Here is a 12,078-nt window from a genome sequence, read left to right on the forward strand (position 1 = left end):
GACTCAGATCAGCCACTGCAGGAAGCGCAGGAGTGGAAACAGCAGTAGATGGAACCATGCACAATACAGATGTAACGGTTATCTCATCCAATGCTGTTGGACCCCTTGGCTACAGTTTAAGTGCTCTGCTTTTAGGACGGTCATCAGCCTCTCAACAGGGTATTTTTGTGCTTCCCGGTGTTATTGATGCAGATTATGAAGGAAATACTGAAATAATGGTTAAAGTTTGGCAGCCACCAGTTGATATACCTAAAGGAACTAAAATAGCTCAATTAGTTCCTTTCAGAGCTAAAATTGCATTTGTAAGAAGTCATAAGCATCGAGATGGTGATTTTGGATCCAGTGGAGTACCTGAGGTAAGACTGGCAATGCCACACTCAGAAAGCCCACTCAGAGGGTTGTATTCCAACATCCAGATGGGGAACACATGGCTGGGTACAACACGTTACTGGATCCGGGAGCAGACGTTACCATTGTGCCATTACCCCATTGGCCAAACAGCTGGCCTTTAGAGACTTGAGACACCCTGTTGTCGGAGTAGGAGGAACACAGATGACAAATTAGCAGAGACCTGCTTTCAGGACAAAGAGAATAGATGTGTACAAATTAAACCCTATGTAATGAACACTTCATTTTGGCTTTTGGGTAGAGACGCCTTGAGCCAAATGGGCTTTCGTTTGGCAAATGGAAATGTTTAGTGGCACCATTGATGGGTGACTGATCCTGGAGTTACCCTGGCTCACAGATAAACCAGTCTGGCTTGATCAATGGCTGCTGAGCAAAGAAAAGCTCGCCCAGATTCATGAATTAGTAAATGAACAATTAGAAAAAGGTCATATTAAGCCATCCACTAGTCCATGGAATGCACCAACTTTTACTGTCCCTAAAAAATCAGGGAAGTGGCGGCTGTTACACGATCTAAGAGCTGTTAACGCAGTGATGCGGGACATGGGTGCTTTACAGCCAGGATTCCCCTCTCCTGCAATGCTTCCAAAAGAATGGCCCCTGTTGGTGATTGACCTAAAGGACTGTTTTTTCACAGTTCCCCTACATGAGGATGACAGTGAGAAGTTTGCTTTTACAGTTCCATCTGTTAACAAACAAGAGCCAGTAATACAATGTCAGTGGGCTGTTTTACCTCAGGGAATGAAGAACTCGCCAACTATTTGTCACACCAATGTTGCCTGGGCGCTGGCACCTCTGCACAAAAAATACCCTCGTGTTTTATTTTACCATTACCTGGATGACATCCTGAGTGCAGGAAAAGACCTGGAGCAGCATCAGATTCTACCAGCAGTGAAGCGACAGTTGGGCATCTCCAGGTTGGTGATCGCGCCAGAGAAGGTACAAGTGCATGCCTCGTGGGATTGTTTAGGTCATATTATCACCAGGGCACGCATTTATCCTCAGAAGGTGGCAATTAAAACAGAAATTGCTCATTTAGCAGATGTCCAAAAGCTAACAGGTGATATCCAATGGGCACGAACCACATGTGGTGTCACGAATGAGGATCTTGTGCCACTAATGCCTTTGCTAAAGGCTCAACAGAGGCTGACGGTGCGCGGAAACTGTCCCGGCAGCAAATACAAGTGACAGAAAAGGCAGGAAACAAGACAGTCAATAACTACAGTCATCAATATGATGCTGACTTGTCCGTTAACATTGCTGTGATCAGTCCAAACCAGCACGTAATGGCACTCTTGATGCAATGGGATTCAGGAGCGAGAGACCCCTTGAGGATCCTGGAGTGGATGTTTTTGCCGTAGAATTTGCAAAAAACAATCACCACGAGACCAGAGGCCATTGCGAAAATCACAGTTAAGGGCAGGAAACGTCTGCTGGCAACAGCAGGGATTGAGGCAGACGTCATTTTCGTTCCTCTCACAGATGAGCTGTTGAACTGCAGCAGTCTGATGAATTACAGTGGGCCTTGTTGTCACATCCAGGGACTACAAATAATCATGATCTGGCCCATAAATTGTTTTCTGTTAAATTTCAAATGGAAGGCCGGTCGTTGAGATCAGCAGCACCCGTTACAGGCCTGACTGGTTTTACTGACGCAAGTAAGATCCAAGCCAAAGCAGGAGTGGTTTGGCGGGAGAATGGAAAATGGCAGAACCTAAGTGTTCACTCCCCAGGCAGCTCAGCTCAACTGCTGGAGCTGATGGCTGTAGTCAAAACTTTCGAGAAATGGCCAGACGTGCCATCTCTGCTTCCCTCTATGGGGTCGATGCTGTCACTCGACTAGAGAGAGCGTTGTTGAAGGAAATCTCTAATCAGAATCTGTAGAACTTATTGCTGCAGCTCTGGCATCAGATAAATGAACGTCAAACTGCTTATTGTATTGGACATATACAAAGCCAATCGGGCTTAAAAGATGGCCTATCAGTTGGCAATGAAATTGTTGACAAGATAGTAGCAGTTCCGTTATTGACACCTACGGGGCCAATAATTGACACATTTTCTCAAGCTCGGAGATCGCACGGTTTTTTTTCACCACGGTGCGGAAATGCTGGCGAAGCAGTTAGACCTGACCACACGGGACGCTCAGGGTATCCTTTCCACGTGCCCTGCATGTCAGAATCAAATCGGCCTATGAGTAGGAGTCAATCCCAGGGGTCTGGCACCATGAGGAATATGGCAATGGGATGTTACAGTCTGTGCTCCCTTTGGACGATTTAAACAAATACATGTCACCATTGATACCTATTGGGCCGTGGTTTGGGCCACAGCTTTAACGGGCGACAGTGCTCGAGACGTCATAAGACATTGGAGGAGTTGCTTTGCAGTCCTTGGTGTTCCACAAGAGATAAAAACTGGTAATCAGTTGGACCCTGGGTGATCACCTGGGCGGAAGCAGCATACAAGGAAGTAGCTGGCAAAGGAAGGGTGGCTTCGAGTCAACTCTGTTGGTTGTACTACGTTGCCTGTGCACGTCTCTGCACGTGCATTACCTAGATTCTCCACATCTGTGAATGAATATTGCTTGCATTATTGCTTGCACTACAACAGAGTGCAGGGAGTGTGTAGGATGCTCTGGGACCTGTGCTTCCGAAGCAACCACGTGTCATAGGTGCCCTCAAGTTCAGGAACTGCAGCGTCTGGTGAAAGAGCTGCAGGAAACTGTGAGTAGATTCTGTAGTACTACAGGGGCAGCGGTGGAGAGAGACAGAGGCTTCCACCATCAGCTGCAAGCCTCCAGTGAATCTAACAAGCTTTGGACCCTGGTAACAAAAAAAAGAAGGAGAAAGGCTCATCTTCAAAGTCCTCCTCCTGGAGTGCCCACTACAAACAAGTGTGAGGCACTGGCGACGAGGGACTTCAATGAGCAAGATCCAAAAGGGGAAAACCCATCAAACAAGCCACCAAACAACCCATCAGCTGCACCACCTGCAACAGATAATGGACATCGTAGGAGGAGGTGACAGGTGCTTGTTGTGGGTGACTCGCTGCTAAGCGGCACTGAGAGACCCATCTGTAGAGCAGATAGGGAGTCACGAGAGGCGTGCTGCCTGCCTGGGGCCAAGATCGGGGATGTGGCCGAGAGAGTGCCACGGCTCGTCAGGAATGAGGGCTACTACCCCTTACTTGTGTTCCATGTAGGTATGAATGATGTCATGAGGTATGACATCTCCAGGATCCAGAAGGATTATAAGACCTTGGGGGAGCAGGTAAAAGGTAGAGGGGCTCAGGTTATTTTCTCCTCTATCCTGTTCACTAGTGATAAAGGAGGGGTGTGCAGTGGAAAAATCAGCCAAGTGAACTCCTGGCTGAGAGACTGGTGCCGACGGGAAGGCTATGGGTTCTTAGACAACAAATCCTTTCTTGGGCACTACAGCTTGATAGGACAAGAAGGGATTCATCTCTCCCATAAGGGCACTCAAGTATTTGGGAGTAGGCTAGCAAACTAAAGAAATCTTTAAACTAAAGGACTTGGGGGGTGGGGGAAGAAACAAAATAGACAAGCTGTCCCCTTTAGCTGGGAAACAGGGCACGACAGGGAATGCACTGATAAGTGCCCTTCATCTGCACACTGGGCTGAGATGCAGAAGGCTGAGCACCCTGAGGAAGAGTCAAACCGGGGATGATCCTCCTGCATCTGTCCAAGGGAACCTGTGTGTTTGAGTCAGCCCCTGGGCTGCCTCTACACCAATGCAGCAGCCTGGGGAATGAGCAGGAGGAACTGGAGTTTTGGGTGCGGATACGGGGCTACAACCTCATTGAGGTCACAGAGACGTGGTGGGACAGCTGCCATGACTGGAGCAGAGCCATGGAGGGTTATGGATTGTTCAGGAAAGACAGACTGACAAGGCATGGAGGTGGAGTTGCTCTCTATGTGAGGGAGCAATCAATGTGTACCCGAACTGTTCCTGGGTGGGGATGAGGAGAGAGTAGAGTGCTTATGGGTAAAAATTAATGGCCAGGGCAAGGCAGGTGATATTGTTGTAGGAGTTTGCTACAGGCCATCTGATCAGCAGGAGGAAGTGGATGAGGCCTTCCACAAACATCTGAGAGCTGCCTCATGATTACTGCCCCTGGTCTTCATGGGGGACTTCTACCACCCTGATATTTGCTGGGAGAGCCACACAGCCAAACACACGCAGTCCAGGAGGTTCCTACAGATTGTTGACGACAACTTCCTGTCGCAGGTGATCGAGGAACCAATGAGGAGGGGTGTGCTGCTGGACCTGGTGCTGACAAATGAGGGTCTGGTTGGGGATGTGAAGGTTGGAGGCAACCTCGGCTGCAGTGACCATGAGATGGTAGAGTTCAGGATCCTGTGTGGAAGGTGCAGGACACAGAGCAGGACCGTGACCCTGGATTTCAGACGAGCCGACTTTGGCCTTTTCAAAGATCTACTTGGATGGATCTCATGGGATAAGATTCTAGAAGTCAGAAGTGCCAATGAGAGCTAGTCAATCTTCAAGCACCACTTCCTCCAAACCCAGGATCAGTGTGTCTCAATGAGCAAGAAAGGAGGAAAAGGAGGTAGGAGGCCTCCATGGATGAGCAAGGATCTGCTGGGACAACTCAGGCAGAAAGCAGCCATCCCTTGAGAGGTGGAAACAGGGGCTGGCTTCCTGGGAAGAGTACAGGAACCTTGCCAGGGCATGCAGGGCATGCCCTTCTAGAATTAAATGTAGCCAGGGATGTTAAGGACAGCAATAAGGCATTTTTCAAGTACATCAGGAGCAGAAGGATGACAAGGGGTAATGTGGGCCTGCTGCTAAATGCTGAGGGTGCCCTGGTGTCAGAGGATGCAGAGAAGGCTGAAGTACTGAATGTCTTCTTTGCTTCAGTCTTTGCAGCCAAGGCTGACCCTCGGGAAGCCCAGTCCAGCAAGGATAACATGATGGCCAGGATAGCAGAGTACTTGCCCTGGGTGGAAGAGGTTAAAGACTTGTTGGCCAAGCTTAAGGCTCATAAGTCAATGGGTCCTAATGGGATGGAACAGCTCATCCTGTATGTTGTCACTGAACATATGAAAGATAAGATGGATATCAGGGGGAGTCAACATGGATTCACCAAGGGGAAATCCTGTTTGACTAACCTGATGCCTTCTATGAGTGCGTAACTGGCTGGCTGGATGAGAGAAGAGCAGAAGTCATCTACCTTGACTTCAGTAGGGCTCTGCAGAGAGAGACCCGGGAGTCCTGATTGATAATAACTTAAATATGAGCCAGTCATGTGCCATCGTGGCCAAGAATGCCAGTGACATCCTGGGATGCATCAAGAAGAATGTGGCCAGCAGGACGAGGGAAGTTCTTCTCCCGCTCTACTCTGCCCTGGTGAGGCCTCATCTGGAGTCCTGTGTTCAGTTCTGGGCTCCTCAGCTGCAGAGGGACAGGGAACTGCTGGAGAGAGTCCAGCGCAGGGCCACCAAGATGATCAGGGGACTGGAACATCTTTCATACGAGGAAAGGCTGCGGGGCCTGGGGCTGTTTAGTCTGGAGAAGAGGAGACTGAGTGGAGATCTTATTAACATTTATAAATATCTAAAGGATGAGTGTCAGGAGGTTGGGACATCCCTCTTTTCTGTAGTAGATAGTGACAGGACAAGGGATGATGGGATGAAACTGGAACACAAAAAGTTCCACTTAAAGATAAGAAAAAAACTATTTCACCGTGAGGGTGACGGAGCAGTGGAACAGGCTGCCCAGAGGGGTTGTGGAGGCTCCTTCCTTGGAGGTCTTCAAGACCCGCCTGGACATGTTCCTGTGTGACCTGATCTAGGTGAACCTGCTTTTGCAACGGGGTTGGACTAGATGATCTCTAAAGGTCCCTTCCAACCCCTACCATTATATGATTCTATGGTCCCCTGTCTGCTCCTTCAAGCCCAAAGGGATCCTGCAGAAGAGGCTGGTTCAGCTCCAGCAGCCAAAGCTGCTCAAATGCATTCCCAGACCTACAACAGAGGCTTCACGTGCCCAGGCCCAGGCCACTTGCCACATCCCTCTGCTGGAACAGCCCTGAGCAGAACACTTTGGTAAAAGCCGTGGCCTAGCCAAGCCACTGAATCCATTTCTAGTCTAATGAAAGCCCCCAAGCTACATTCCAGACCCTGAACAAAGAGGCATTCCTCTTACCTTTGATGTGACAGACTTTGTAGTCATCAACATCAGGGAGCGCTGAGAGAGAAATTTTGGCCCCACACTCTCTCCTCAAGCTATTAATAAATTGCCCTTGCTTGCCAATCAGATGTGTGACTGTTGCCTTGATGAAAGACAAGAAAGCCAGAGTCAGGGAGAGAAATGTAGATCAAAACTCACTGTGCCCTGGGGCTTCTTTTGCCCATCTTCCTGGGTCCTGCATCAAGCTTCCCTTGATGCCTGGGGAGACACCAGCCCACCTCTGGGAATGCAACAGGAGGAGGCCCGAGTTCAGCAGCAGCCCCTCCAACACAGAGAGTCCTTCCCCAGCAGCAGAGACAAGACACTGCAACAAGTCCAAGTTCCCAGCGGAATGAGAGCTGAGCCAACGCCAGCACGGAGCTGCTGCTGCAGCAAGCTCTGCTGCATTTCCCCATGGCTTTAACGGGACTCTTCAGGGGGGGCTCAGCATGCAGGGGGAAGACCCCAGTGCCAACCCAAACTGCCCCAAGTAGAGCAGAAGCTGTTTGTCTCGGCCTCAGCCCAGCACGGTGCTGAGCGGCCCGGCACAGCCCTTACCTGCCGCACCATGCGCATGGCTGCCCACCACCAACAGCCCCGCAGCATCCCTGCTGGCAGCCGTGTGCTCAGCCATTTTCTCTGGGTATTAAAACTGCTTAATCCCCATAACCGGGGCCTGTGTCTTCACTTGCTGCATCCCCACACTTACCCCTGCTGCAGTGTGTGTACCACTGGACCAGCATTGCCCTGAGAAACCAGCAGCAGCAGCTTTCCCACAGTGACCGAGGGAAAGCAGCAGCTGATTTGCCTCATTCAGCAGAAGCTGCAGCACTTTGGCTCCACTGCTCACTGCACCCAGCTGCAGCTCCCTGTCACAGCTCCCCTGGTGACATCGTCAAAGGGTGTTTGAAGGCAGATGGACGCGACTTTGTGGCCAGGGGGTCTCCTCCCCCTCTCCTCTGCCCTCCTGAGGCCTCATCTGCAGTTCTGTGTCCACTCCTGGGCTCCCCAGCTGCAGAGGGACAGGGAACTGCTGGAGTGAGAGAGGCCAGAGTAGGGCCAACAAGATGCTGAGGGGACTGGAGCATCTCCCTTCCGAGGAAAGGCTGCGGGACCTGGGGCTGTTCAGCCTGGAGAAGAGGAGATTGGGGGGATCTCATTAACCTTGACAAATATCTAACTGGTGGGTGTCAGGAGGTTGGGGCAGCACTTGTTTCTGTTGTATCCAGTGAGAGTACAAGGGAGGAACGGAAAGAAGCTGAAACATAACCAGTTCCATCGAAACATAATGAAGAAACTCTTTCAGTGCTGAGGTGAGGGAGCCCTGGAAGATGTGGAGGCTCCTTCTCTGGAGGTCTTCAAAACCCACCTGGACACGTTCCTGTGTGACCTGATCTAGATGGACATTCTTTAGCAGGGGGTTTGGACTGGATGATACTCCTCTTGAGGATTCAGTAGGAGAGGAGCTAAGGGAGGACTTGGTTCATGCCCTGGACACTTCTCATGGAAGGAAGAAAAGACCCACAAGAGGATACAGGCCATTCTGGGATGCTATAGCATTCAGGTGGAAAAGAAATACAACTGTTTACCTGTCAGTTGCACCTTGTGTCCACAAGAAGTAGAAACACAGTCACCCTCCTTCGGAAGAGGCAAGAACGCAACTCTGCTTCAGTCAAAAAGATGCTCTTTCACTCCTGTGAGCTGCTGCTGCCGCCAGCCGACGGAGGCACCATGGCCACGTTCTCACCAGAATGGAGAAACTGCTCTCTGTTGCAGTTTCTTGCTGGAGGGCTGTGCCATCCCTGCTTGTGCCTCCCTCCCCTGCTCGCCCCCTGTGTGGTGCCCCACGTAGAATGGCCCCCACCCCACTGCCCACACCCAGCGGCTCTGTGACATCAGCCCCGGGGCCGAGGTGCCGCGGGCAGCTCCAGCACTGCAGGCATTGCATCGGCCACAGCGCTGCTGGGCATCAGCCCTCCCTCGGCTCTGGCAGCTGCCACGTGTTGCCGCAGCAATGAAGCTTCTTCTGGTCTTTGGCTTGCTGGCCCTGTGCTGCTGGCCTGCGAGCGTGGCAGGGGACAGCTGTTGGTAAGTGGTTGTGGGAGGGAGCTGGGGCAGCCCTTCCCTCCAGGGTGCACTGATGCCAGGAGCTGGGAGCCGGGCTGCTGGCACCACCCATCTGCTGGGTGAAGGCAGAAGCCGGGGCGCAGGCTTCCCTGCCCAGTTGCCCGTGCGACGCCTGCTGGGGAGGGCAGACGGCTGCCCTGCAGCCCCAGCAGCAGCCAGCCCTGGAGCAGGACACTCCAGACTTGCTGCTTACAAGGGGAGCTGCGGCACCCGGCCCCTGGCTGAGCAACCGGGGCGCGTGGTGGGTGGCGTGAATGCCCCCACGGGGGCCTGGCCCTGGACCGTCAGCATCCAGAATCCCTGGGGAGCGGGCACCGGGCATTTCTGTGGAGGGAGCCTCATCCATTCCCAGTGGGTCCTGACCGCAGGACACTGCGTCGACTTCTACCGGTGAGTAGGAGCAAGGCAGGGCCATTCCCCCGGCACTGACAGGGGCCCTGTCTGCAGCCCGGCCTGCCGCTGGCGTGTGAAGGATGGCATGTGCCGGGCACAGGCCGGGCTGGTGCTGCCGCTTCCCGGCAGCCTGGGGCTGGCGCTGCCTGGAGCCCAGGGCACACCGGGGCAGCCGTGCCCTCCGCAGCACGGCTCGCCTCTCTCCCTTGACCAGCAGCAGGCAGGTAACTGCTGGACTGGGCTGGACTGCAGCGCACGGCTCCGCTCCCTCTGAGCCCTCTGCTCCCCATCTGCCTTCCAGGAGCATCCCGTGGTTTTGGGTGGTGGTCGGGGCCAACCAGCTGACTCTGACAGGCCCTGAGGTGCAGGTGCGATACACCACGCGGGCGCTGCTCCACCAGAGATACTTCAACGTCACCGACTACGACATTGCCCTGCTGGAGCTGGACCGGCCTGTGGAGTGCAACCAGTACGTGCAGGTGGCCTGTGTGCCTCACCCCGCCAACGTGGTGGTGTCCCAGCTGAGAGACTGCTACATCGCTGGCTGGGGCCACACCACCGCACGAAATGAGTTCTTCTGGGGAAAGCAGGCCAAGCCCAGCACTCTGGGGAGATGGCTTGGGCTGGCACAAAGCCGAGGCGAGAGTCAGAGTCAGGCTACGGGGACGGACGCCTGCAGACAGGGCCATGAGGTCCCTCAGGCTGCCACGGTGCTGAGGGCTCTGGGACACCTTTCTCATGACGAGAGCACCTGGAGCTCTCTGACCTTTGAGAGGAAACCTTCTCAATGCTGAGAGATAGCTCAAGGGCTGGTGTTTAGAGGCTGAGGCCAGGTTGTTTTGGCTGGGGGCCAGTGACAGGACAAGGGGTAAGGAGCAGATGCTGGAAGACGGGAAGTTCCCCTGGAAGAGGTAGAAAAATGTCTCTGCAGTGAGGATGCTGGAGCCCTGCACAGGCTACCCAGGGAGGCTGTGGAGGCTCCTTCCCTGGTGGTTTCCGAACCCACCTGGACACATTCCCCTGCCTCCTGCTTGAAGAGAACCAGCTTGAGCAGGGGCTTGGGCTGGATGAGCTCTCAAGGGCCCTTCCCACCCCCACCCTTCTGGGACGCTGTGATTCTCAGCCACGGCCCCAAGGCAGCCCCACGGGAAAGATGTGTCCGGTGTCTCTTTGGCAAGGTGCAAAGTCAAGGCCCAGGGAAGGGCTCTGTCCAGTCAGGGGAGGGGAAGTGTCCCGCAGCTGCTGGGGGCTAATTCCTTGCTGTGCTCGCAGCCCACGGATCCAACGTGCTGCAGGAGGCCAAGGTGCGCCTCATCGATGCCAGGCTGTGTAACAGCAGCCAGTATTACAATGAGTCCATCCACAGCTACAACCTTTGTGCCGGCTACGTGCAGGGTGGAATCAACGCCTGCCAGGTAGGAGCAGCTCCGAGTCAGCCGCGGCAGCAGCCGCAGCCCTGTCCCACCTGGGGCTGCTGGGGCTTCCCAACACGCCCCTGAGCCTCTGTCCTGTGCTGCAGGCTGACAGCGGGGGCCTGCTGGCCTGCAGAGCTCCACACGCCGACTTCTTCTGGCTCGTGGGTGTGACCAGCTGGGGGAAAGGCTGTGGCAGAGTGCACAGGCCTGGGGTCTACACCTCCACCCAGCACTTCTACTACTGGATGCTGCAGCAGATGCACTCAGCAGGAAGGGCTGCTGCTCTCACGCGGGCATGGAGACGTTTTCCCAGCGCCTCCTGGCCCTTTCACCGGCCAACACAGGCACCAACCACGGCACCCAACCCGGCGTGGAACTGGAATCCAACCACCTCAGGACCCTTTACCTGGGCAACATTTGTCCCAACCGCGGCACCAACACAGGCACCGGCCCCGACACAAACCCCAGCACCACCAGCAGGGGGCCAGTTTGAGTCCTGCCCATTTCCCCTCCAGAGGCTCAGGGATTTCTTTAGGTGGGTCCAGGAGCTCCTGCAGGCCATGAAGGGACAAGCGGCTTGAGCAGCAGGACGCAGCTGGAGGTGCAGGCCTGGGCTCTGCCCCTCTGCTGTAGGTCTTTAGCAGTAGCCATTAGGTTGGAGGAAGCAGAAACTGTAGGTGCAGTGTGTCAGCGCCGCGGCCAGTGCGGGAGCTGCAGTTGTGCTGTTGGGCTGAGCTTCGGGCTGCGAGCAGGGAGCAGTTACACTGGCCACTGCTCGTGCTTCTGTGTCCTTTTGGCCATCTCTGTAACTGCCTTCTCTTTGTGGTGTTCTATTAAACTGTCCTCATCTCAACCCGTGTTCTCCTTTTGCTGCCACCACCACATGCTGCTCCGCTCTCACAACGCCACCAGGTCTCTCTCAAATCGAGCCAGTGCCCAGGGAGACAGCATTCACACGCTTCCTGCTGTGCACTTGCAGGCAAACCCTTTTTGCTCCATGGCATCTGTCCCCTGTGCACAGGCCGTACCTTCAGAGGGAAGGGCTGAACGGTCTCTTTTGCCACATCGTACGTGAGGGTCGCAAGCTGAGTTTCCTCTTTTCCGGACGCCTCCAGTTCCTCGGGGCAAAGCACAAGGAGAACAGCTCAGATTCTTGTCAACAAAGAGGCAGCGTGCAGAATCACATAATCACAGAATCTCAGGGGCTGGAAATGACCTCGGAAGGTCGTCCAGTCCAACCCCCCTGCCAGACCAGGACCAGCAAGAGTAGTTCACACAGGAACTCCTCCGGGTGGGTTTGAATGTCTCCACAGCCCATCTGGGCAGCCCCTTCCAGGGCTCCCTCACCTCAACAGGGAAGAAGTTTTGCCTTGTGTTCCTTTGGAATCTCTTCTGTTCCAGCTTGTGCCTGTTGCCCCTTGTCCTGTCATTGGCCATCACTGAGCACAGCCTGGCTCCAGCCTCCTCACACCCACCCTTGATGGATTTGTAAACATGAATGAAGTCACTGCTCAATCTCCTCCAAGCCCCAG

At 54.0% G+C, this 12,078-nt stretch overlaps 1 protein-coding gene across 1 annotated transcript; it reads left to right on the forward strand.

Moving 5' to 3' along the window:
- Positions 1-324: 324 nt before the first annotated feature.
- LOC133629416 (acrosin-like) lies at positions 325-10,809 on the forward strand (the record flags this gene model as incomplete). The annotated part of the gene is made up of 4 exons (XM_062020058.1): positions 325-356; positions 9,433-9,731; positions 10,404-10,546; positions 10,651-10,809. Coding segments are annotated over exons 1-4 (633 nt in total), but the record flags the coding sequence as incomplete, so codon positions are not given.
- Between the last annotated feature and the right edge of the window lie 1,269 nt (positions 10,810-12,078).

This window comes from Colius striatus, unplaced genomic scaffold (assembly GCF_028858725.1).
Source record: "Colius striatus isolate bColStr4 unplaced genomic scaffold, bColStr4.1.hap1 scaffold_44, whole genome shotgun sequence".
In the NCBI taxonomy this organism is placed as follows: Eukaryota; Metazoa; Chordata; class Aves; order Coliiformes; family Coliidae; genus Colius; species Colius striatus.